This window comes from Vipera berus (assembly GCF_964194415.1).
Source record: "Vipera berus genome assembly, chromosome: Z".
In the NCBI taxonomy this organism is placed as follows: Eukaryota; Metazoa; Chordata; class Lepidosauria; order Squamata; family Viperidae; genus Vipera; species Vipera berus.
The window spans coordinates 127,226,325-127,252,780 of NC_138205.1; the positions used below are offsets into that span (position 1 = coordinate 127,226,325).

At 46.0% G+C, this 26,456-nt stretch overlaps 2 protein-coding genes across 4 annotated transcripts in view; both read right to left on the minus strand.

Annotated features, from left to right (window-relative positions):
• LOC308678436 (uncharacterized protein) overlaps window positions 1–26,456 on the minus strand; it is a 558,730-nt gene that overhangs the window by 376,869 nt on the left and 155,405 nt on the right. The gene's annotated exons all lie outside the window — the stretch shown is intronic.
• Window positions 1–26,456, minus strand: part of OXSR1 (oxidative stress responsive kinase 1) — a 99,102-nt gene that overhangs the window by 30,238 nt on the left and 42,408 nt on the right. For all 3 annotated transcript variants that reach the window (XR_014028660.1, XM_081345622.1, XM_081345621.1), the window contains exons 5-8: window positions 14,850–14,905; window positions 10,123–10,232; window positions 4,533–4,634; window positions 767–900 (exon numbers count right to left, since the gene is read on the minus strand). Coding sequence is in view for 2 of the 3 variants with exons in the window: in XM_081345622.1 (XP_081201748.1) it covers window positions 767–900; window positions 4,533–4,634; window positions 10,123–10,232; window positions 14,850–14,905 (402 nt within the window). In the remaining variant the exon portion in view is untranslated. The remainder of the gene's footprint in view (window positions 1–766; window positions 901–4,532; window positions 4,635–10,122; window positions 10,233–14,849; window positions 14,906–26,456) is intronic.

Here is a 26,456-nt window from a genome sequence, read left to right on the forward strand (position 1 = left end):
TCCAACGTGGGAATTTGCAGACCACAGACACTGACTGCCTATCTTGGGATACATTTCTTTAGATATTCTGCTCACCAGCAGGAACTCTTTTAAAGAAGTCTTCGCTTTTCAAGATCCTTTTGCCAGCTATACAAGAGAAGGCTGCTCACAAATTATAGGTAGTCCTCAACTTACGATCACAACTGAGCCCAAAATTATGTTGCCAATGAGAAATTTGTTAAGTGAGTTTTGCCCCACTTTATGACTTTTCTTGTCACAGTTGTTAAGTAAACCACTGCAGTTGTTAAGTCAGTAACATGGTTGTTAAGTGAATCTGGCTTCCTCGTTGACTGCTTGTCAGAAGGTTGCAAAAACGGATCGCGTGTCACTGGGAAACTGCAACCGTCATACACGTGAACCAGTAGCCAAGCATCCAAATGTAAATCACATGACCCCCAAGGAAGCTGCAACGGTCATAAGTGTGAAAAACAGTCACAAGTCACTTTTTTCAGTGCAGTTGTAACTTCAAATGGTCACTAAATGAACTGTTGTAAGTCGATGACTACATAGATAAAAAAACGCATGTTGGACTCAAAGTCTACTTTCTTGCTGGGCATGTTAGCTGTTCCTATCAGATTTTAAACTTGTCCAGGTTTGTTCACATGTGGCAACTTGTGTGCATTTGCATGCGTCTATGGGCAGAAAAGGGAGGTGTAACTCATATAAATAAATTTTAAAGAGGGAGAGGGAGGGAGAAGGGACAAGTTGAGATGGCCCTGCCTTATACCTTTTTTCTGGGTCTTTCTGCAGGCACAACGAAATCATTTTCCTGAATGACTTCCCGTATTTTTTAAGCATCTCCTTGTCTTGCACTCCTGTCTCCAAGGAGGGGGGATCATTTTGTAGGGTCAACATTAAGACCTGGAAAAAAAATAGCATCCTTCAGAAACATCGAGGAACATTTTGAATTGGCTAACAAGAAAAATCACGGTGAAAACACCCACTTTTGAGATCTAGATCCTCTTTTGGCCTGAAGTCCCACGGCACTGGCGCCCAACTTTTGTTGGTTAGCATCGTGGCTGGGGTGGGGGAGAGGGGAACCGGGCTGTGGGAGTGGAAGATCGACACATGTGCTGATCCACTCACACAAGAGAGATGAGACGCCTTTGGGGTCACGGCTGCTTTAGGCTTCTCCAAAAGCTTTTGCAGAGCGACGGGAAGCAGCGAGAGACCGTTTGCCCAAAGCCTTTCGCCCGTTCACAAAGGCTTTTGGCGCAGAGAAGTCTTTGGGGGTGCGGTCTCGCGCTCCTTCAGACTCACCCAAGCCGCCCGACGCTCCAAAAACGGATCAGGGATCCTGTGCAGGCAGCCTTGGTGAGCCAGTGAAGCTGAGCAGGGCACATTTGTCCCACTGACCCTCTGCTCTCACTGCTCCGCTTCTGGAGCATCGGGAGCAGGTAGCTTGGTGGCCGTGCTGGGGGAGAGAGGAAACTGGGCCACGCGAGTGGCGGGCCAGTGTACACGCATGTACAGTTCCACTCGTGCAAGAGTTGGGGACCCTTGTGCTGCAGCATCTGATGGACAACTGCCAGTTCTTTGCAAGCAGCAACTGTTGCTTGTGAAGGGAATAGATCTCATCTGTCCACTTTCCACCAACATTGGGAAAGGATACGTAAGGGCTCAAAGAGACAAACGGGCTTCCCTGCATCGCAAGGATTGTGTTGTTCCCATATCAGAAAGTCCACAATGGAGGACAAATTGCCACACAGGCAGTCCTCAACTTATGACCTCAAATGAGCCCAAAATTTCCATTGCTAAGCAAAGCAGTTGTTAAATGAGTTTCGCCCATGAATTTTACATCCTTTTTTGCCATAGTTGTTAAGCCAATCACTGCAGTTGTTCAGTGAATCATGTGGTTGTTAAGCGAATTGACTTGGCCATTGACTTTGATTGTCGGAAGCCGTCTGGTCAGGTCACAGATGATGATCACATGACCCCGGGACAGTGCAACTGTCATAAACACATGCCAGTTGCCAAGTGCCCCAATTTTGATCACATGATCGTTGCTGCAACAATCGTGTGAAAATCGGTCATAAGTCACTTTTTTCTGTGCCGTTGTAACTTTGAACGGTCAGTAAACAAATGGGCGTAAGTCAAGGACTACCTGTATTCTCCCAAGGATCTAGTTCTGCATTTATGTTCAGGTGTGCTATGACTGTTGCTCTGTAAATCAATGAGAAGATGGATGAAAGAGGTCCTCGCTGCCCTCTGCAGCTCATTTCTGAGACGCTGAAGAATTAAGCTTAGGAGGACTAGATCCTAAGGCCACAGGGCAGTCCCCTCCTCTCAGCACAGGAACCGAAGTGGTGTAATGGGCCAGGTGCTGGATTAGAAGCCAGGAGATGGTGACTTCTAGTCCTGCCGTAAACATGAAACCATCTGGGTGACTTTGGACCAGCTCTCTTCTCCCTCTCTCTCTCTCTCCCTCCCTCTCTCTTCCTCTTCCTCCCTCTCTTCCTCTTTCCCTCTCTCTTCCTCTTCCTCCCTCTCTTCCTCTTCCTCCCCCTCCCTCCTTCCCTTCCTCTCTCCCTCTCCCCCTCTCTCTCTCCCTCTCTCTCTTCCTCCCTCTCTCCCCCTCCCTCTTCCTCTTCCCTCCCTCTCTCTTCCTCCCTCTCTCTCCCTCCCCTCTTCCTCTCCCTCCCTCCCTGCCTCTCTCTCTTTCTCTTCCTCGCTCTTTCCCCCTCCCTCTTCCTCCCTCTCTCCCCCCTCCCTCTTCCTCTTCCCTCCCTCTCTCTCCCTCCCTCTCTTCCTCTCCCTCCCTCCCTCCCCGCCTCTCTCTCTTTCTCTTCCTCCCTCTTTCCCCCTCCCTCTCTCCCTCTCCCTCTTCCTCTTCCTCCCTCTCTCTCCCCCCTCCCTCTTCCTCTTCCCTCCCTCCCTGCCTCTCTCTCTCTTCCTCTCTCTCCCCCTCCCTCTCTCCCTCCCTCTTCCTCACCCTCCCTCCCTCCCTGCCTCTCTCTCTCTCTTCCTCCCTCTCTCCCACTCCCTCTTCCTCTTCCCTCCCTCTCTCTTCCTCCCTCTCTCCCCCTCCCTCCCTCTCTTCCTCTCCCTCCCTCTCCCCCTCCCTCTCTCTTCTTCTCCCTCCCTCTCTCTCTCCCCTCCCTTTCTCTCTCTCCCTCTCTCTCCCTCTCCCCCCTCTCTCTCTCCCCCTCCCTCTCTCTCTCTCTCTCCATCTCCCTCTGTCATAGGAAGGAGAAGGCAAGGGCAAAACACTTCTGAAAATGTTGCCGAGCAACCTTTTTCTTCCCCCAATCCTGCCTTTATTATAAACAACCCATGGTGGAAAACATATCTAATACTCCTTCCTCCTCTTATTTTCCCCACAACATCAACTCTGTGAGGCGCTTTGGGCTGAGAGATGGAGACTGCCAAAGTCACCCACTGGCTTTCGTGCTTAAAGTGGGACTACAACTCACCGTCTCATGTTTTCTAACCTGGCACCTTAGCCACTACATAAGAGACCAAACTGTCCATATAGATGTCAGGATCCAGGGCTAACTCGGGTACAAAAAGGGGACAGCAGGCTTTTCCCACTTTTTTACCTCCCCGTTGTATGAACCCACATATACATATCTTACACCAATTCTGAGCACAGTACAGCAAATGATCAAGTACACGTTATTTTTTTTAAAAAAACTTTTTTTTTTTGAGTAGTACCAGTTGTGGCATGCTGAATGATTTGTCTGTCCTAAAGCACAATGAACGTTAATGAATCTCTTTATAATATAGCAGGGGGTTCCAGATACATATGGAAGAGGCTATGCGTTGGGAGGTGTTTGAGAACAGAGTTCAGGAGAAAGAGACAGGATTATTAAATGTTTTAAAATTACAAAATCAAGAAGCAAGGATGGGGAAGGTCAAATGTGTGCAGCACGTCGACAGACAAAACACTCCAAAATGCTCAGCAACGCTTCCTTTAAAGCAGCGGTCCCCGACTTTTCCAGTTCTGCGGACAGGCGGCTGAAGGGGAGAGGGGGAAGGATGGCGGAGAGGGGATAGTTCTACACAAGCGCAGGTCCATTTACCCAAGCAGAGGCACACAGCTCACACAAATGGAGCTTCACACGTGCAAACGCTTGCCCACCGCTCGTGCAAGTGGAGCTTCACACGGGCACACTCGCAGGCTAGGTCTGGACCATAGCTCAGAGGTTGGGGACTCCTGTTTTAAAGGAAAAACTTATTCAACATGATATTGAGGGACCTCTTAACAAATCTCTCAGAAACATGCCGGAATACAAATCGAGAATTAATGATTTATTATACGGGTGTGGTAGTTCTGCATTCTATCTTCAGGATTTTATCTTTTGTTATATGCTTTTTTCTTAAACATCCAAACAATTCCCCAGACTTCCTTGCGCGTTTGCAAAGGGAGGACATGCCAACTATTCAGCTACATCAGAAATAACGTTTTCTAGGAGGATCAATCCAATTTTTCGGACTGTATGCAGGCACTTCATGTCAAATTAATTATCTGAACTGGTAAATCTGTAACTTACCTTCATGGGTGGGTATTTGTGATAAGGAGCGGCTCCGGTAGCCAACTCGATTGCTGTAATTCCAAAACTCCAAATGTCTGCTTTGAAATCATACCCCCGCACCTGCATTGTAAGAAAAGTTCGTTTCAAAACGGGCATTGTAGCTGTTCCAATTCCACGCGTATTTTGCCTGAATCATGCTTGGGAGCTAACCTTCCTTCACCAAACCCTTCTAGGCATTTATGATCTGGCACCTAAAACAGACTTCTAATTTCTCACCCAACTCCTGAAAATAGCACAGTTTATATTCTTCTTCACATGAGGAAAAATATTACAAAGACTTTAGTCAAATGAGAGGAATAAACTAATGCCTGGGCGTATTGGAAAATCATGTACTTTTCAAATATCGCTGAATTCTGCGATCTCGTTAACTCAGAATTGAAGTTGAACCAATTCTTCCAAAGCAAAGAGATTTTAGCTTCCCACAATACAAGTAGTCCTCAACTTGTCACAACGGGGAACAGAGTTTCAGTCATTAAGTGAAGTGGTTGCAAAGCGAGATGTCACATGACCACACTACTTGGCCACCACAAAGGTTATTTTCATTTTGAGCAGGGAGGAACCAAGAACCAAAGCCTTATCTTTACTGTAAAGTCAGACTGCCATACTTCCTTGAACTGAATTCCAGGACCGATTCCCACAGAAATAGTTAAGGTACAAAGTGAATGAATGACATAAAAAGTTACGTTCATAATGTTGGTTGGAAAATTCACACAGCGACTGTGTTTTCCTGAAAAATAAGACCAGGTCTTATATTAAGTTTTGCTCCAAAAGACACATTAGGGCTTATTTTCCGGTTACGGTTCATATTCAGGGAATTACAATACTAAATGCATCCGTCTGGCTGACCATCTTAACCGGGGCTCATTTTGGGGGCGGGGCTTATATTACGAGCATCCTGAAAAATCACGCTGCGGCTAATTTTCCAGTAGGGTTTTATTTTCAGGGAAAGACGGTATTCAGGCCACCGTTTAGTGCATGCATCTTGTTCTAAATTCAACTTTGCAGCAAGGTATCGTGAACGGTTGTCTGAAATAGGGCTCTCTTAGTCTGGTCCGATTCATTACAGCCCATGATTGCTTCTACAAACCCTCCTGGAAGTTGGATGGCTATGGCATCCAGCACCTCTGTGGCTGACGGCAATGACAATTATGGTCAAATACAAGTAGTTCTCAACTTATGACCACAACTGAGCCCCTAATTTCTGTTACTAAACAAGGCAGTTGTTAAGTGAATTTTGCCTCATTTTACGACCTTTTTTTGCCACAGTTGTTAAGTTAGTATAACATGGTTGTGAAGTGAATCCGGCTTTCCCAGTGACTTTGCTTGTCAGAAGGTCGCAAAAGGGGAATCACATGACACTGCAACCGTCATAAACACGAGTCAGTGGTCAAGCGTCTGAATTTTGATCACAGGACCGTGGGGATGCTGTAATGGTCATAAAGGTGAAAAAGGATCAGTGCCATTTTTCAGCGCCGTTGTAACTTCAAACAGTCACTAAATGAACTGTTGTAAGTTGAGGACCACCTGTACATACAGAAAACATCCAGTTGAGAAAGTTGGAGCACAAACTTTCTATAGATAGTCCTTAGCCTAAGACCATGATGGTTGGAAAGTGGGTTGAGTTTACAACCTGTTTTGTAGTGGCCACTAAGAAAATCACCATGGTTGTTAAGTGCATTTGTGGTTGTTAAGCAAACTTTTAATTAATTAATTAATTAATTAATTAATTAATTAAATAAATAAATAATTATATTTATTTATTTTTATTATGTATGTATGTATGTATGTATGTATGGACTTATATGCCGCCCTATCTCCCGAAGGACTCAGGGCGGCTAACAACAATAAAACACAATAATACAAATGTTAAAAAAGATTAAACTAACAAGCCCCAATGATAAAATATTAAAAATATTCTACTTAAAAACCCCATTATCATCAGTCCAGGTCGGCCTGTTGGAAAAGATATGTCTTAAGGTCACAACGAAAGGACCGGAGGTCTGGGATCATCCGGAGCTCCAGGGGAAGCTGATTCCACAGGGCAGGTGCCCCTACAGAGAAGGGACCTGGGGGTCGCCAGAAGGGACCTTGGGGTCGCCAGCCGACATTGTCTAGCCGACGGCACCCTGAGGAGGCCCTCCCTGTGTGAGCGCACCGGGCGATGGGAGGTCGTTCCTGGCAGCAGACGGTCCTGCAAATATCCTGGGCCTAAGCCATGTAGGGCTTTATAGGAAAGAACCAGCACCTTGAATCTTGCTATGGGATGTTTGGCTGAAAATTGGAAATGCCAGGTTTCAACAAAAATGCCATAAATCATGGTCGTGTGACAGCAGCATGCTGCAAAGCACATAAATGTGGGCCAGTTGCTGAGCACCCGAAATGTGCATATGTGTGTGTGGGGGGGAGGTGTTGATGGACATTTTTCACATTATGGCCTCCCCATGGTCACTCACGCCATGAAAATTCAGACCCTGGCCAACTGACTCATATTTATGGCAGTTCCAGTGTCCTGGGGTCATGTGATTCCCCTTTATTTTTTTCTGCAACCATCTGACAAGCAAAATCAATGGGGAACCCAGATTCATTTACTAACTCAACAACTGCAGTGATTGACTTAACAACTCTGGCGAGAAAGGTCGTAAAATCGGGCAAAATCCGCTTAAGAACTATCTAATTTAGCCACAGAAATTTTGGGCTCAATTACGGTCGTAAGTTGAGGGCTAACTGTACAGTATTCTGAACTCTTCTCATTTGGGCTTGCATTTTAAACTTGACTCTGTCTCTTCGCGTACCAACTGCTCTCTCTTGTGACCACAAACATTTACATTAACTGAAGCCAAACTCTGTTAACTGGGAAAGGTGTGACATGCACGGTGGGGGGGTGTCACCCAGTTAATGGCTAAACAATGGCTTTCTCCTTCTCAGGCTGTTTCACAATCTCAGTCTCACCCCTGCCCTGGCCTTTACAATGGTCAATAGGTTATTGTTTCAGCCATGGCTGGCAGACTGGGAAGAAACAGACCTAGAAAAGCGTAAAAGAAATTATTTCAAAGGAAACTCATTCTCGAAGTTGTAAAAGTTGTTTCTTAAACAGATAAATGTTCTGTAGAGTTTTACAGGGAGTCCTCCATTTAGAATCATTCATTCGGTGACCGTTCAAAGTTACAACAGCTCTGACCTGTGACCGTTTTCACACTTACAAACGTTGCAGCATCTCTGTGGTCATGGGATCAAAATTAAGAGCGCCTGGCAACTGACATGTACTTATAAATAATAATAATAATAATAATAATAATAATAATAATAATAATAATAATAATAATAATAATAATAATAATAATAATAATAATAATAATAATAATAATATAATTTTATTTATATACCGCCCTTCTCCCGAAGGACTCAGGGCGGTGAACAGGGCAGACATATAAAAAAATACAAAAATACAAAAGTTAAAAAGAATTAAACATATGCCCAAGCTAAAAACAGTAAATACATATATTAAAAATGAACCCAACCCATCCCCCATCAGGCCAAGCCGGCTTGTTCAAATAAATGTGTCTTCAGATCGCGACGGAAGGAGCGGAGGTCGGGCGCCATCCGGAGCTCAACCAGCAACCGATTCCATAGCTCCGGGGCGCCCACAGAGAAGGCCCTCCCCCTGGGGGCCACCAACCGACATTCTCTGACCGGTGGCACCCTGAGGAGACCCTCTCTGTGGGAGCGCACAGGGCGGAGGGAAGTTGATGCCGGCAGCAGGTGCTCCCTAAGGTACTCCGGACCCACGCCATGTAGGGCCTTAAACACCATTACCAGTACCTTGAATCTCACCCGGAAGACAGTTGCAGTGACCCCGGGGTCGAGTGATGCCCTTTTGTTACCTTCCGATAAGCAAAGTCAGTGGGGGGAAGCCAGATTCATTTAACAACCTCGTTACTAACTTAACAACTTCAGTGATTCACTTAAGAATTGTGGCAAGAAATGGGGCAAAACTCACTTAACAAATTTCTCACTGAGCAACATAAACCTTGGGCTCAATTCCAGTCCTAAGTCTTACCTGTAAATGAAGGACCAGCTGCAAGCTTCTTTTTGAATAAAGGGCCTGCTTCCTTCCAGAATCTCAAAGAAAAACTCCTAATTTACGTAAATCTATGTTGTCTCTAACTGGGGGGATGCTTCGCTGCTGGAACTCGTGCAACGTGACCAGTTTCATCTCAACAAATCTTGTTAGAGAAAAGTGTGAGAATCCTGCTTAGAAAAATATTGTTTCGGGTTTCTAGCTAAACAACCTGACGTGCACACAGTGGACGAGCATAAGAGAATGGTCCTGAGGACGGAAGGAAGAGCCGTTACCATGGCAACAGTCACTAAAGAGGGTTTGGGTCCAGAAAAAGAAAGTAACTTGAGAATACAAGCCGCTCCCTAATTCACACAAAGTGAGGAAGGGGGAGCTCATTCAGACTTGCCAGATTCTGTCACTACGGTTGTTAACAATAAAAGTATTTCTAACTTATATTTCCTTGGTTTCCTAGTCTGATCTGCCTTGTAGGGCTCATATCAATCCTAAAGTTGCTGAGAATTGAGAAACATTGGGCTGAGTTTCAGACTTACCATACAGGTAGTCCTTGACTTACAACCATTTGTTTAGCGACCATTCAAAGTCGCTAAAGTGAAGCCATTTCAAAGTCAACATCAGTGAAAAAAGGCAACCTAGGGCCGGTTCTCACACTTATGACTGTCTCATGATCAAAATTCAGGCATTTGGCAATCAACATGTATTTATAACAACTGCAGTGTTCCAGGGTTATGTGAATGCTGCCTCCGACCTTCCCAGTCAGCTTCTGACAAGCACAGTCAACCGGGGAAGCCAGATTCGCTTAACTGTGTGATTCGCTCACCTGCAAGTGATTCACTTAACAATTATGGCAAAAAAAGTTGTAAAATCAGGAGCTCATTTAGCAACTGCCTTGCTTAGCAATGAAAGTTCTAGTCCCATTTGAGGCTATAAGTTGTGGACTACTTATACTTGAAATTTCAGTGCTCAATAAAAGCATGTTCCAATTTATATCGCATACTGTATACTGCACGGGTCAGAAAGAGGGCTGAGAAAATATCTACAGATCCCTCACATCTTGGACATAACCTGTTTCTACTTCTCCCCTCAAGACGACGCTATAGGGCACTGCACGGCGAAACAACTAGACACAAGGACGTTTTCTTGAGGACTGGGTCCTCAAACTTGGCCACTTTAAGACTTGTGGACTTCAACTCCCAAATTCCCCAGCCAGCCATGGATACCAAACCACATGGATAGCTGTATTATTGTTACCCATCTCATCTTTCCTATGACCTTTAGCATCTTATGACTATCCCTTTGTGTTTACATCTATGATTTGTGATTATTGTATTTTATGATTAGGATCATGATTTATCACTTGATGCCTGTATGTACAGCGAGACCTGGTGCAACGAAGACAAATTCCTTGTGTGTGTGTCCAATCACACTTGGCCAATAAAGAATATTCTATTCTATTCTCTTTATTCTTACCTGCTCCATCACTTCGGGGGCCATCCAGCAAGGGGTGCCCACAAAGGTTTTCCTCACTTTGTTCCGTGTTATGTCCCCACCGGTAGCTAAGAAAGCACTTACGCCGAAATCTGAACTCCAAAACACAAAAAAAAAGTGGTTGAAAAGGAAGCATTCTCTTTTGGCATGGGTTTTTTTTTTAAAAAAGCAAAAGCTATGACTTAGGTGGGGAACTAAGCCCCTATATGATGACTTGTGGACTTCAGCTCCTAGAATTCCTCCGGCTGTTGGAAGTCCACAAATCATAAAGGGGTCGTATTCCCCACCCGTGACGTAGCATCATGAAACTAAAAATGAAAATTAAGAAAATAAACAACAAATAGTACAAGTCATCAAGGCCAAGGCCGATACCATATACCACATGTAGAAATGTCCTTGTGATCGCAAAGGTTGAAATGCTTGCTGGAAGGCATCCAATGGCCAAATGTGTAAGATTGTTGATCAGGGTGTAGTTTTGTTATTCCTACCCTACTGCCTTGGGTTATTTGTCAAATAATAAAATAATAAAATTAAAAGAATAAAATAAAATAAAAATTAAAAAATTTAAAAAAAACATAGAAAATAACAAAACAGAACAGAACAAAATGTTCTGGCTGTTCTGAAACCCTTGCTTTTGTGTTGCTTTAGTTGTTGTCGAATCTGCTCCACCTGTTGTTGGGAAGAGAGAAATCTAAACCACAAGATATGAAAGGAATGCGAGTATTGTTATTTCTCTTCCCGAGCTTGTTTTTACATCTGCCAATATGCTGTCCTGGATGGATTTCCAGGAAATTCAGAGACTGACCCAGACTGGTCATCTTACAAATTCTTCCCAGTTTTTATTTGGGGTGGGGGGGAAGAAAATGCAGTTCCATCTGAAATACGATCAAGCAAGTAGGTAGGTGCAAGCAAACAGGAAAATGATTGTGGAACAGAGATCAGAATGTCCTAAGGGAGACCAGGATTCTACTTTGTTTCCTGTTAATTTTCATGGGCCTACCGTGGAATATTTATATTATATTTATATTTATTAAATTTTTATACCGCCCTTCTCCCGAAGGACTCAGGGCGGTGTACAGGGCAATAAATATCGAAATATACATACAAAAGTTAAAAAAGAATTAAATAATTATGCCCAATATAAAACAATGATTAAAACAATGTTAAAACCAAATCCAAACCCCAACCCCATCAGACCAGGCCGGATTGTTCAAATAAATAAGTTTTTAGATCGCGTCGGAAGGAGCGCAGGTCGGGGGCCATCCGGAGCTCAACCGGCAAGCGGTTCCACAGGTCTGGCGCGCCCACAGAGAACGCCCTCCCCCTGGGGGCCAACAATCGACATTCTTTGATCAGAGGCACCCTGAGGAGGCCCTCTCTGTGGGAGCGCACTGGACGGAGGGAGGTTGACGCCGGACCCATGCCATGTAGGGCTTTATAGGTCATTACCAGCACCTTGAATATCCAGACATGCAACAGGGCAACTGGCCTGTTTTAACCATGGTTTGCTGAATAAGCCACAAGGATCTAAGTCCAAGTTTCTTGACCTCAGCAACCTTAAGATGTGTGGACTTCAACTCCCAGAATTCTGCAGAGGGGTTGCTGGGAGCTGAATTCTGGGAATTGAAGTCCACACATCTTAACATGGTCACACAAAACAGAACATTGCAAGCAACGATTTGCAAGTCCCCCAATGGCTGGGTTTGGACATAACTCTAAGGTGACGTGTGATTTTTGCACTTCTACTTGAGCATGAAATTCGTTCAGAGCAGAGGAAGAAGTCCAACAGGCAATTATGTTTTTCCTGCAGGCAGTCCTTGACTTTCAACTGACCGCTTAATAGCCATTCGAAGTGCTTACCCATCTGCCTGGGGGCTAATTACAATCAGGTTCTGAAGTTCTGACATTCAGGTCCCTCTGCAGTCACATGACCAAAGTTCTCACTCTTTGCAGCATCCCACAGTCACACGATTGTGCTTTATGACAATTTTGTCAAAACCCAACCTTTCTGGTTTTCAGCAAAACTGGGTCCACGGTGAGTCACTGGTTTTGCTTGCTGTACTTGCTTAACAGCCAGTAAGCCCACCTAATGACTGCCACAAAGAAGGTTGTAAAATTGGGTGGTCACGTGACTGACCCATTTTATGAGTGTCACCATAGAAGACTGTAATAGGCAGATTTCATTAGGATCATATGTTGAGGACTACCTGTATTTTGGTCATTGGAAACACATTCCACCATCTTGCTACCTCCAGAAATTAAGAATCATGCATAAGTGCATTTATGCTATATAGGATCTTTAAACACGACTCCCCAATTTTTCATATGGGCATTTTGCCATATTCCATGTGTCTATTAAAATAACACTGAATTGATCTGCCAAGCCAAAAACAAAATCTGAATTTCTGAGAGAAGTTAAAACACATTTGCAAGGTCTTTTTAATCAGGCAGTCCTCGAGTTACGACCACAATTGAGTCCAGAATTTATGTTGCTAAATGATAAAAAATTTTATGACTTTTCCTGCTACATTTGTTAACTGAATCTCTGCAGTTGTTAAATGAGTAACACGGTTGTTGAGTGAGTCTGGCTTCCTCATTGACTATGCTTGTCAGAAGGTCACAAAAGGAGATCATATGACCCTGGGACACTGCAACCGTCATAAATACATGTCAGTCGCCAAGCGTCTGAATTTTGATCAGGTGACCATGGGGGTGCTGCAATGGTTGTAAGTATGAAAAATGGTCATAAGTCACTTTTTCCAGTATTGTTGTAACTTTGAAAAGTCACTAAATGAACTATTGTAAGCCGAGGACTACCGGTATGGAAGGTTTTTCTCCTTTTTTTGCCACTGTCAAAAGGAAACAATACTGCAAGAGATGTTCCAACCACATAATGCTGAAAGACTTCAACTCCTTTTTCAAGACCATCTTTAAAATGATGAATTAAAAACATCTATAAAACTTGACAAGTTGAGCTGAAGATCCCCTCTAGTATTCTGCATAAATGAACTTAGTGGCGTTTCTATCGTGGGTTTCATGCAACTGATTAATCCAACAGGAACAATTCCCTACTTTTATCTGAATACAACACGCAGGGGATGTCCAAGGGTTTTAGAAACGATAACAAAGCATGGAAGAATAAGATGCAGACAAAGTTGCCAATTTCAGACACAACATAGCTCCCTCCAGGCTGGGGACAATGAATTTCCAGCGAAGGCATCAATAAGCATTCAGGAGTCAGCTTAAAAAGACAAATCGGAAGGTTTTGGATGCCCCTTGAGATGATCTCACACAGTTAGAAGAGTTTGGAAGTCAATGAAACTGAAGGGACAAGTTGCTCTAATTTATACTACAGCCAAAGGTGGTTGTGGCTCTTAAGCTAATAAACGGTTGTGATTAAAAATGAAAGAAAGGCAATTAAAAAGACATGCTCTTGATTATAAAGAATCTGTGGAACAGCTCTGTTACAAAATCCTGAAATGTACAAAGTTGGTTTTGAGAGGGAAGGAGGGAGGGAGGGAGGGAGGAAGGAAGGGAGGGAAGGAAGGAAGGGAGGAAGGAAGGGAGGGAGGAAGGAAGGAAGGAAGGAAGGAAGGAAGGAAGGAAGGAGGGAACAAGGAAACAAGCAAAGAAAAAGGAAAGAAAAAGGAGGGAGGGAGGGAGGGAGGGAGAGAGGGAGGGAGGGAGGAAGGAAGGAAGGAAGGGAGGGAGGGAGGGAGGGAGGAAGGAAGGGAGGGAGGAAGGAAAGAAGGGAGGGAGGGAGGGAGGAAACAAGAAAAAGAAAAGGGAGGGAGGGAGGGAGGAAGGAAGGAAGGGAGGGAGGGAGGGAGGGAGGGAGGGAGGGAGGAAAGAAAGGAGGGAGGGAGGGAGGAAACAAGAAAAAGAAAAGGGAGGGAGGGAGGGAGGGAGGAAGGAAGGAAGGAAGGAAGGAAGGAAGGAAGGAAGGAAGGAAGGAGGAAACAAGGCTGGGAGGAGGAGAGTCACAGCAGACCAGTGCACACATGTGTGCAGTTCGTCTCAAGTGAGTGGCGAGCCGGACCGCATGCAAATGCACAAACAGCTGGACTGCAAGTTGAGCTGCCTGTGCATGCATGGGCACATTGGCCCACTGCTCACACGAGTCAAGCTGCACGCACACATGTGCACTGGCCCACCGCTCACGTGACTCAGCTGCGAATAAGTCATGGCCCGGTAGTGGGCCACGGTGTGGGGGTTGGGGACTCCTGGTTTAAATGACAGAGAGCGAGAGTGGAAAGCTAGGAACTACGGGCCTCTGATAGAAATAAAGAGTTGTGTGTGGCCTGTAAATTAGTATAGCAGAAGCTAAGGAGTGCAGTGCAGTCCTCCACACCAACCGAAGAAAACTCGAGTGCACAAAATCCCTCAACCTATTCCAAATTCACCAAGGGGAAACTGAGGCACAAATGGGTTGTAGAAAAAGGAGAAAGACAAAAGGGCTACGGCAAACATGTTTCTCTAGGTGATGTCCTGCTAACAAGGCATAGTCTCAGAATAACCACCGCTGAATTTAGGTTAAGCAGTTGGGAATTTTTACATGGAAAATCTCTTCATGCTGCCCAACTCTGGTAAATTGTCCACCCCACCCCACCCCCAAGTTGGGAAAGGAGACACGTGTTAAGGTGAATCTACTTAGTCAGGCAATTCAGAGCTGCTTTTGTTTGGGCTTCCTCCAAAGATTTGGTACTCACCGGCAATCTGGACTGACCCATCTTCTCCCAGTAGGATATTGCCAGCTTTCACATCCCTAGGGAAGGAAAGAAAGAAAGAAAAAGAAAGAAAGAAAGAAAGAAAGAAAGAAAGAAAGAAAGAAAGAAAGAAAGAAAGAAAGAAAGAAAGAAAGAAAGAAAGAGAGAGAGAGAAAGAGAAAGAAAGAAAGAAAGAAAGAAAGAAAGAAAGAAAGAAAGAAAGAAAGAAAGAAAATATAGCCATGAGTATGAGATGCAGATTCTGTGTTTCCTTCCCATCGTGTCAAGCAAAAGCAATGCTTTCTTAAATCAAAATCAGCACTATGACTGCTCTAAGCATTTATGACCATTGCAGTGTCAAAATGTGGGTGTTTGGTGTTTGAAGTTACAACGGCACTGGAAAAAAGACATATTTATGACGCTTGCAGTATTCCTGGGTCATGTGGTCATCTTTGGCAACTTTCTGACAAGAAAAGCCAACGGGCAAGCCAGATTCACTTAACAACTGGGTTACCAACGTATTTATTTATTTATTTTTATTTTTATTTTTATTACATTTATATCCCACCCTTCTCCGAAGACTCAGGGCGGCTTACAAGCTTAGCAGTAGCCTTCATTTTATGTATATGCCTGCTTGTTAGGGCTTTCACACACACCCCAAGCGGCATTATTACAAAGTCAGCTTAATTGCCCCCAACAATCTGGGTCCTCATTTTACCTACCTCGGAAGGATGGAAGGCTGAGTCAACCTTGAGCCTGGTGGGACTCAAACCTGCACTGATTGCAGGCAGCTGGTGTTACTTAAGGAGGCATTAGCCCACTGCTCCACCAAGGCATTCACTTCACAATTGTGGCAAGTAAAACGGGACTAAAGTCAGCCAACAACTGTCTTACTTAGCAATGGAAATTTTGGATTCCATGATGATCATAAATCGAGGTCTAGCTAAACCCTCCAAGAGTCCAAGCCGGCAAAAAAGAATGGATTTGTGGCAAATACGTTGTCCCTGAAGATGATTCTGGATCCGATCCTGCCGCCAGACGGAGGTTTCTACATCTTGGAAAAACTCTAGGACTTGTCCAGCTGCTGCCAAAACAATGATCCAAGCATAGGCATTAAGTAACAACCCAGCCTTTGACAGAAAAATGTCTTGGGAAAGTCTATGCTTGAAAAACCCTGAGTTGGGCCAAGGTCCAGTGTTTGATAGATGCACGGGTCAGCTGTCTTAACAACTGACAAATTTGCTACTGCAGTTGCAAATGCAAGCCGGAGGGGTCAATCTTTGAAACAAGCTGCAGGTCACCCTCGATGTACGACCACAATTGAGCCCAAAATTTATGTTGCTAAGTGAGAAATTTATTGAGTTTTGCCTCATTTTACGTCTTTTCTTGCCAGAGTGAAACACTTCAGTTGTTGAATCAGTAAATCCATCTGGCTGCCCCGCTGACTTATAGTTTTATAGTTTATAGTTTATTTGATTTATATACCGCCCTTCTCCTTGGTGGGACTCAGGGCGGTTCACAGGGCATACATAAGAAACACTATACAAAAATTAAAAAGAATTAAATCCATGCCCAATTAAAACAGAAGTACAGATTAAAAACAATTAAAAGCCCATAATCCCCCATCAGGCCAGACCAGCTAATTCGAACAGATGGGTCTTCAGGCCCCGACGGAAAGTTCGAAGGTCTGGTGCCATCCGGAGCTCCACCGGCAATTGATTCCATAAAGCCGGAGCCCCCACAGAGAAGGCCCTCCCCCTGGGGGCCACCAGTCGACATTCCCTGACTGGCGGCACCCTGAGGAGGCCCTCTCTGTGGGAACGCACAGGGCGGAGGGGAGTCGATGCCGGCAGCAGGTGGTCCCTGAGGTAACCCGGACCCATGCCATGTAGGGCCTTAAAGATCGTGACCAATACCTTGAACCTCACCCGTAAGACAACTGGTAACCAATGCAGCTCGCGGAGCAAAGGTGTAACATGGGAGTACCGGGAAACTCCCAAGACAACTCTCGCGGCCGCATTCTGTACCAGTTGGAGCCTCCGAGTGGTCTTCAAGGGAAGCCCCATGTAGAGAGCATTACAGTAGTCAAGGCGAGAGGTCACGAGCGCATGAGTGACTGTACACAGGGCATCCCGGTTCAGATAGGGCCGCAACTGGCGCACCAGGCGAACCTGGGCGAAAGCCCCCCTAGTCACGGCCACTATATGCTCTTCCAAAGTAAGCCGTGAATCTAGAAGGACTCCCAAGTTGCGAGCCCTATCCACGGGGGGTAAGAGCTCACCCCCCATAGAAAGAGATGGAACATTTGGAATGTCCCGGGATGCCGGAATGCACAGCCACTCAGTCTTGTCAGGGTTGAGCTGAAGTCTGTTCCTCCCCATCCAGACCCGAACCGCCTCCAGGCAACGGGACATCACGGCGAGGGCATCACTGGGGTGGTTTGGGGTCGAAAAGAAAAGTTGGGTATCATCGGCATACTGATGATACCCAACTCCAAAACCACGAATGATCTCACCCAGCGGTTTCATATAGATGTTGAACAGGAGAGGCGAGAGAACCGACCCCTGAGGAACTCCACAAACGAGAGACCTAGGGGCCGATCTCTGCCCCCCTGCCAACACCGACTCCGAGCGTCCCAGGAGATAGGAGGAGAACCACTGAAGAACTGTGCCTCCCACTCCCAATCCCCTGAGACGCCGCAGCAAGATACCATGGTCGATGGTATCGAAAGCCGCTGAGAGGTCTAATAGGACTAGGACAGAGGAATGTCCCCTATCCCGCGCCCTCCAGAGATCATTCACCAGAGCGACCAATGCCGTCTCCGTGCTGTACCCGGGCCTGAAACCCGATTGGTAGGGGTCCAGATAATCCGCTTCATCCAGGACCAGAGGGAGCTGATGCGCCACCACACTCTCAACAACCTTCGCAAGAAAGCGAAGGTTGGAGACTGGACGAAAGTTGTTCAAAACGGCTGGGTCCAGGGCAGGCTTCTTGAGGAGAGGTCTCACCACCGCCTCCTTCAAGACGGTGGGGAAATAACCCTCACTCAAAGAAGCAGATATAACCGCCTGGAGCCAGCCTCGTGTCCTCTCCCTAGCTGCATAAACCAGCCAGGAAGGGCACGGGTCCAACAAACATGTGGAGGAGCTCAGCCTCCCCATAATCCTGTCCACTTCATCAGGGGTCACAGAATCAAACTCTTCCCAGATAACATTGACAAGACCGCCCGTGTCCTGATCGCCTGACTCTGCCCAGCTGGAGTCCAAACCGGTCCGAATCCGAGCGATTTTATCCGACAGATGATGACTAAATTCCTCGGCACGACCTTGCAAGGGATCCTCCCTCACCTCCTGATTGAGAAGTGAGCGAGTCACCCTAAACAAGGCGGCCGGGCGATTATCTGCGGACGCGATGAGGGTGGAGAAGTAATTACACCTCGCCACCCTCATCGCTGCGAGATAAGACCTAATATAGGTTCTTAACCGCAACCGGTCGGGTTCGGATCGGCTAGACCTCCAGCAGCTCTCTAGGCTTGTCACAAGGTCGCAAAAGGGGAATCACCTGGCCCCGGGACGCTGCAACCGTCACAAAGGTGAACCACTTGTCAAACATCCAAATCTAAATCACGTGACCACAGGGATGCTGCAAACGGTCGTGTCGGGCTCGGCATGCCCGACATTCGGAGAGGCCGCGGAGCGACCTGCCAGCCCCCGAGACCCACCGCCAGCGCCCGCGGTCTCCCGACGAGCCGAGGAAGGGCGCCGGGGCGGTCCAGGAGGCGGCAGGGCCTGCCGGCAGAACGGGGAGGGGCTCAGGACGTGCACTGCATCCCCCCGGAAACCCGTTCCCGCAGGCGACGAGTTCCAATGTTCTGCCGGCCTCCTTGCGTACTAAGGGGCTGTGTGATAGGCGCCAGCGGCGGATGGTCCGAGCGGCGCAACTCACGGCGGTTTGGGGACCTGAGGGGGGGAGGCGAGGTCGTGCGGGGCTCAGGGGAAAAGGAGGGCGGTCTGGGCTGGGGGGTGGCTTACCGGCTGCAATGGTGGTGGGACGTGGACGGGGAGGATATGTACCTGGGGGCGGGTGCCAAAGGGCGGGAGCCAAGGGGGGCGGTAGTTAAGTAGGGTGAGGGCGTGGGTAGGCAATTAAGGGTGTGGTGGTGGGTGTCGGCTCTGCCGGCTACTTAACAGCGTTGATTGTGTTGTGAAATCAACGCTGACTTCGATCGTCTTCGAGTGTCTGTTTGTGAAGTTAATAAACGTGGCTCAGGAGAACCAGCTCTCGTTCCGGACTCATTCTTTCTGGTGATTCGTCGGACGGGGGCTGAAAGGTCGTAAGTGTGAAAAGTGGCCATAACGAACGGTCACTAAACACACTGCTGTAAGTCAAGGACTATCCATATAGCAAAGGGCTATTAGGAAGCAGACGTAAACACACATACAACTAATGGGTCATTGAATGTATTTCCTCTTCTGGTAAAGATTAGAGGATTTGGCAAACGAGAAAGCATTTCCGTTTTTATAATTTTTTAAATTGTTTTTTATAATTTTTTAAAATGGTTTTTTATAATTTTTTAAAATTGTTTTTAACTTTTGTATTTTTTTGTTTCAATCACCCTGTAAACCGCCCTGAGTCCTTCGGGAAAGGGCGGTATATAAATGTAATAAAATAAAATAAAAATAAATAAATAAATAACTACACGGGAGGGGGGGAACTCCTTTAAGGAGAAACAGTGAAGACAATTAACCAGGGGAACAGCTTGCCTCCAGAGGTTGTGGGTGCTTCATCACTGGAGATTTTTAAATAGAGACTGGACAGCCACTTGTCTGAGATGGTATCGGTTCTCTGCTTGAGTGGGGGGGGGGGGGCTGGACTAGAAGACCTTCAAGGTCCCTTCCAGCTCTATTTCTATTTCATTCCATTCTTTCCCTCCCTCTTGTTCTCCTGGCCCCCTTGAAGACCCCTTGACGCAGTCTTCCTCTTCACTAAGGCTCTGGCAGGGAGCTCCATTTTCACAGGATGCCTGGCTTCCTTTGACTTTGACATACTAGATCAGTGCAACTTTTAAGAAATGTGGACTTCAACTCCCAGAATTCCTTAGTCAGCATGCTGGGAGTTGAATTTTGGGAGCCGCATTGTTGAGAAACACTGTCCTCAACTTACAATCATTCATTTAGTGGCCATTCAGAGTTACAACGGCACTGAAAAGGTGACCTGTGGCCGCTTTTCATACTTATGACCGTTGCAGCATCCCTGTGATCATGTGATCGAAATTCAGACAGTGGGCCACCGACTCATATTTACGACAGCTGCGGCGGTATCCTGGGACTCCTCTAACAATCGTGTTACTATCTACAGAACTGCAGTGATCCACTTAACTGTGGCAAGAAAGGTTTGTAAAAAGGGGCAAAACTCATTCAACGCTTAGCAATGGAAACCTCAGACTCAATTGTGGTCATAAGTTGAGGACTACCTGTACTAGAGGCAGTACCTGTTTTAAGCTTTTAAAAAAAATATCCAGATTTTTGTCTGCAGATTTAATGTTACACCTGATGTTTCCCAACACTAGAACGGAGGTTTGAAAGAAGATTGCTAATCTCAGCATTCAGCTTCCTTGGACCTCAACAAATGGAAGGACCTAGTTGACCTTGGTTAATTTTTAATTAAGCAGGATTAAACCTGGTTAATACTTGGATAAAAGACTACTAGGAAATCAATTAATCAATCAATCAGAATAGACCTTGGAGGTCTTCTAGTCCAACCCCCTACTTATGCAGGAGATCCTATACCATTTTGGACAAATGTCTGTCCAGTCTCTAAAACTTCCAGTGTTGGAGCTTCTGGAGGCAGGTTGTTCCACCGATTAATTGTTCTGTCAGGAAATTTCTCCTTAGTTCTAGGTTGCTTCTCTCCTTGACTAGTTTCCATCCATTGCTTCTTGTCCTGCCTTCAGGTGCTTTGGAGAAGAGATTGACCCCTTCTTCTTTGGGGCAGCCCCTGAGATATTGGAACATTGCTGTCATGTCCCCCCCTCATCCTTCTCTTCGTTAAACTAGAGTAGACATACCCAATTCCAGCAACCGTTCCCTATATGTTTTAGCCTCCAGTCCCCCAATCATCTTTGTTGGTCTTCTCTGCACTCTTTCTAGAGTCTCAACATCTTTTTTACATCGTGGTGACCAAAACTGGATGCAGTATTCCAGGTGTGGCCTTACCAAGGCATTGTAAAGGCATTGCAAAGATGAAGTGAGGAAAGCTAAGGCTCATAATGAACTAAGGCTTGAAGCACCCACAAATTCTAGAGGCAAGTCGCTCCACTGATTAATTGTTCTTACTGTTAGGAAGTTTTAGAAATCAAATGAACACCCTGGAAGAAGAGAATGGCCAGTCATTTTTATACTGTCGCTAATGAAATTACATTAACTAATTACATGAAGCTGGCAATAACCCAACTAAGAAACATTAAGGAACTCAGATCTGGTAATTAAGGGATGGGAAACCATCAGGATATCTGAGAGTTGTAGGCTAGAATGGGAAGGAGGCAGATGCCAACCAATTTCTTGGCAAATCATTTCTAAGAAAAGTATGGTGGTATATCAATGAAGTTACCATGAATTGAATTTTTCCCAAAGAAAGTTTGACTTAAGCTTCCATGAATGCCACTTAAGGCGGCCATACTGACTTATATTGAAAAGAGTGACCTTCACTTAACCCCTTCTGTTCTCAGTATCATCTATACAGGTAATCCTCAACTTACAAAAGATCATTTAGTGACCGTTCAACATGACAACCGGACTGGAAAAAAGTGACTTATGGCCGTTTTTCACACGTATGACCGTTGCGGCACCCTCATGGTCGTGTAATTTATATTCGGATGCTCGACAGCTGGCTCATAGTTATGATGGTTGTAGTGTCTGCGAGTCACGTGATCACCTTTTGTGATCTTCTGGCAAGCAAAGTCAATGGGAAAGCAAGATTCACTTGACCACGGTGTTACTAATTTAACAACTGCAGTGATTCACTTAACACATGTGGCCAGAAAAGTTGTAAAATGGGGCAACACTCACTTAACAAATTTCTCACTTAGCAACATACATTTTTGGCTCAATTGTGCTTGAAACTGGAGGACTAGCTTTACACTGCAGGGGAAGGCATTAACCAGGTTGGGAAGGTCACTAATGGCAATCGCATGACCCAGGGGATGCTGGGACGTTGCAACCGACATAAATGCATGCTGGTTGCCGAACACCCAACTCTGATCAGGTGACCATAGGGATGGATGCTGCAACAGTTGGCCAGAGGTCACTTTTTTCAATGCCAATGTTACTTTGAAGAGTCGCTAAACAAACGGTTGTAACCCAAGGACTACCTGTATTAAACTACTACCCATTCAAGCTAGGTCCTAAGATTCTCTTGAAAATTAATGAGTGTTTGAGGACCAATTTTTCTGGGATGAAAGGAAGAAAATATTTGTAGCTCAGGGTTGAACTGTGGGCTCCTTGGTGCTCTCTGAGCTGGGTGGTTTTCTTGCAGATGTTTCATGACCCAGCTAGGTGTGTCGGGTTTGCTACATGTTTTCATAAGTTTGCCCTGGCAGTTTTCTGGTATTCTCCAAGGGCAGAAAATCCTCGACTTATAACAGCTCATTGAGTGACTGTTCAAAGTTAGAACACCATTGAAAAAAGTGACTTATGACTTGTTTTTTATTTCCTTCCCCTCCCACCCACTGTGGCCCTAGGCCAGGGGTGTCAAACTCAATTTCATTGAGGGCCGCATCAGCATTGCGGTTGCCCTCAGCGGGCTGGGTGGGTATGGCCAGGGTGGGCGTGGCCTACTGGGTGGGCGTGGCTAGAGTGCGTATGGCCTACTGGGTGGGCGTGGCCAGCTCTACATCGTTCACATCAAGGGTGCCTATGGGGGCCTGGGCAGGAGTGGGACAGATCTGAGGGTCTCTGGCAGAAGGAGGGTCTCTGGGCCAGGGCCAAGGCAGTGGGTGGGGGCCGTTCCCTCACTGTTTCCAGGATGGCTACGTGGGCCACATGAAACCACTTCGCAGGCCGGATCTGGCCCCCGGGCCTTGTGTTTGACATGTCTGCCCTAGGCACTTCTCCAAAGGAAAGCTATGCCACCATCATAATCCTTAGGGCCTCTGCAACAAAGAAGTCTTACTTGCATTCAGCTGAACGGTTCTTTTACACTGGAGTAACCCCACGCAATCACATCTCTCTCACACAGATATCAAAATTATGTGAGCACCATCTGAGCCAACCCCAGTGCCGTCTCCAAATGCACCCTTTTCCTTCTCTTCTAAGTGAGCATTAGCCACTGTAATAAGGATATCATTTCCTGGCGTATTCGGAAAACTAGAGAACCCAACATGGCCCTCTTACAAAAACAGGGATCCACAGTGCTGCTTTTGGTACCCTGCTGCGTCAGGAAAACGGTTCATCCAGAAAGAGAGAAGATGTGTGAAGTGTTGGACAGGAGCCCTAAAAGTCTTTATGCAACGCAGATCATAGAATCACAGAGCTGGAAGGGACCTTTAAGGTCATCTAGACCAGACATGTCAAACACAAGGCCCGGGGGCCAGATCCGGCCCGCGAAGTGGTTTCATGTGGCCCATGAAGCCATCCTGGAAACAGTGAGGGAATGGCCCCCACTGCCTTAGCCCTGGCCCAGAGACCCTCCTTCTGCCAGAGACCCTCAGATCTTTCCCACTCCTGCCCAGGCCCCCATAGGCACCCTTGATGCGAACGATGTAGAGCTGGCCACGCCCACCCAGTAGGCCATACGCACTCTAGCCACGCCCACCCGGTAGGCCACACCCACCCAGGCCACACCCACCCGGCCCCCTGAGGGCAACCGCAATGCTGATGTGGCCCTCAATGAAATTGAGTTTGACACCCCTGATCTAGACCAACCCTCTACTTGAGCAGGAGACTCTATACCAGGGGTAGGCAACCTCGGCTCTTTTATGACTCATGGACTTCAACTCCCAGAATTCCTGAGCCAGCATGCTCAGCTTGGAAACCTCTCTCTTTCTCCTCAGCATGGCTGGCTCAGGAATTCTGGGAGTTGAAGTCCATGAGTCATAAAAGAGCCGAGGTTGCCTACCCCTGCTCTATACCATTCCAGGCAAATGGCTGTCCAGTCTCTTCTTAAAAACCTCCAGTGATGAAGCACCCACAACTTCTGAAGAAAAGCCGTTCCTCTGGTTAATTGTTCTCGCTATTAAGAAGTTTCTCTTTAGTTGTAGTTTATTGATTGCCAAGTTTTCCTCGGGTTTTCCTATCCCTTCCTGGGCTATTTAAATCACATTGGCAAGGTCTGTACTGAACACCTGGCTGCAAACTACTCAGCCGGATTTTAGCCTAGCCCCTTGTGCAACCCAAGGCCACATTTTGGAAGTAAGAGGATGTAGTAACAGGAGAGAGCTACAAAATCGAGTCTTTATTTATTCTTGCCTCCAGCAGCAATAACTATGTTGTTTGACGACTTTGCTAGCAACTTGCAGGCTGCGAACTTTCCTTTCCTCTTTGGGGAATGAATTCAGGAGTGCTAGGTTTATTTTTCCTGCTAATTACAGCATACCTTGAGGGGTTTTTTTAAGAAGCTTATGTGAGAAACATGTGTCTGAAAATCAAAGGAGTGAGTTGTGAGACAGGGAAGGGAAGGGAAGTACATGGACATGCACTGGACAGGGAAACACCAACGATGTGTGAGATTGGAAAAAGAACTTTTTAGTGTGTTACACACACACACACACACACACACACACACACACACACACACACACTCCAAGCTTGGGAATTTGTATCCACATCTGAGCTAGCAAACTACAAATCCTTGCCTGGGCTTGAGGACAAGGCCCTCTCCTCCCTCTGTGGATAAAAATCCCCAAACCTGGAATGCAGTGTGTGTGTGTGTGTGTGTGCGTGTGTGTGTGTGTGTGTGTGGCGCACATGTGCTTGCCTGCTAGCAGTTGGCGGGGAGTTTGTGGTGCACCAAATTATCCCCACATCGAGTTAGCCACCCAGTGAGACTTGTTCCGTTCGGACCCAGCTGTCTTAAGTCAGCTGTGTCCAGTGAGTGGCGTTGAACAGGCCACACCCACCTGCTAGGCGACTGGTGGTACTCAAAATACTGCCATATCCTAAAGTTGGTAAAAATCTCTGAAAAGGTTGAAAAGCCCTGGTTTAGAAGAACCGCCCCCCAAGGCCACAATTGTTACACATCAATTCAAATTATGTTCTAACTCAAGATGTAGTTTCTTTAGAAGTTGGCGCAATGTGCAAATCAAGGCATTATGGTTTATTCAACAAATGGGGTTATAATCTGTTCTTGTCTTAGGGCTGTCAGTGAAGACGGTCTCTTTGCCAACTGGACACTTTCAAGACAGACTTTCTCATCTTCTGTGATGCTTTAAGAGGCAACACTTAGGATGTATCTTTGAAGCTTGTCTAAGGAACACAGTGCTGGATCCTTTGTTGGCAAGAATAGCCAACACCTGGAAGATAGGCTCAAGACATAGACTTGGGCCCTATCTAACAAAATGAAATTCAATGTAGAGAAAAATAAGATTCTACCTTTAGGCAAGAAAAACCAAATCCAGAGGTATAGTATAGGGGGTACCTGCCTCAATAGTGATAACTAAGTGAGGGATCTCGGAGTCCTAGTGGACAATCACTTAAATAGGAGCCAGCCGTGTGCTGCAGCTGCCAAAAAAGCCAACACAGTTCTGCATTAACAGAGGGATAGAATCAAAATCAGGTGAAGTATTAATACCACTTTATCATGCCTTGATAAGACCACACTTGGAATACTGTATCCAGTTTGGTGGCCACAATATAAAAAAAGATGTTGAGGCTCTAGAAATAATGAAGAAAAGAGCAACCAAGATGATTGGAAGGCTGAAGGCTAAAACATAGTAAGAATGGTTGCAAGAATTGTGTTATGTCTGGTTTAATGAAAAGAAGGACTAGGGGTGACATGATAGCAGTATTTCAGGGGCTGCCACAAAAAGAGGTAGTCAACCTATTCTTTAAAGCACCAGAAGGAAGGACAAGAAGCAATGGATGGTAGATTATCAAAGAGAAATCCAACACAGAATTAAGGAGAAATTTCCTAACAGTGTGAACAATTAACCAGTGGAACAACCCGCCTCCAGAAGTTGTGGGTGCTCCAACACTGGAGGTTTTTAAGAAGAGATTGGACAGCCATTTGTCTGAAATGGTATAGGGTTTCCTGCCTGAGCAGGGGGGTTGGACTAGATGACCTCCAAGGTCCCTTCCAACTCCTGTTATTGTTATTGTTGGAATCTGGTTGGGAAGGTCACAATTGGCAATTACATGACCCCTGGACATTGCAACCATCGTAAATACATACCGGTATTGATTGCCAAGCACATTATTCTGTTATTTTATTACAGGGGCTCAATTTCAGAGAGATGTTCAACTCTAAAGAAGAAAAGAGGGAATTCGGAGCTGAGATGAGGAAGAATGTCGCTCTCACCTAAGAGGGAAACCTGTTCTTATAGGATCAAAGTTCGGAAGGAAGTGATCCCTTGTTAAGTCCTTTAACTGTACCAATTTTAGATTTCACTTTTTTGGC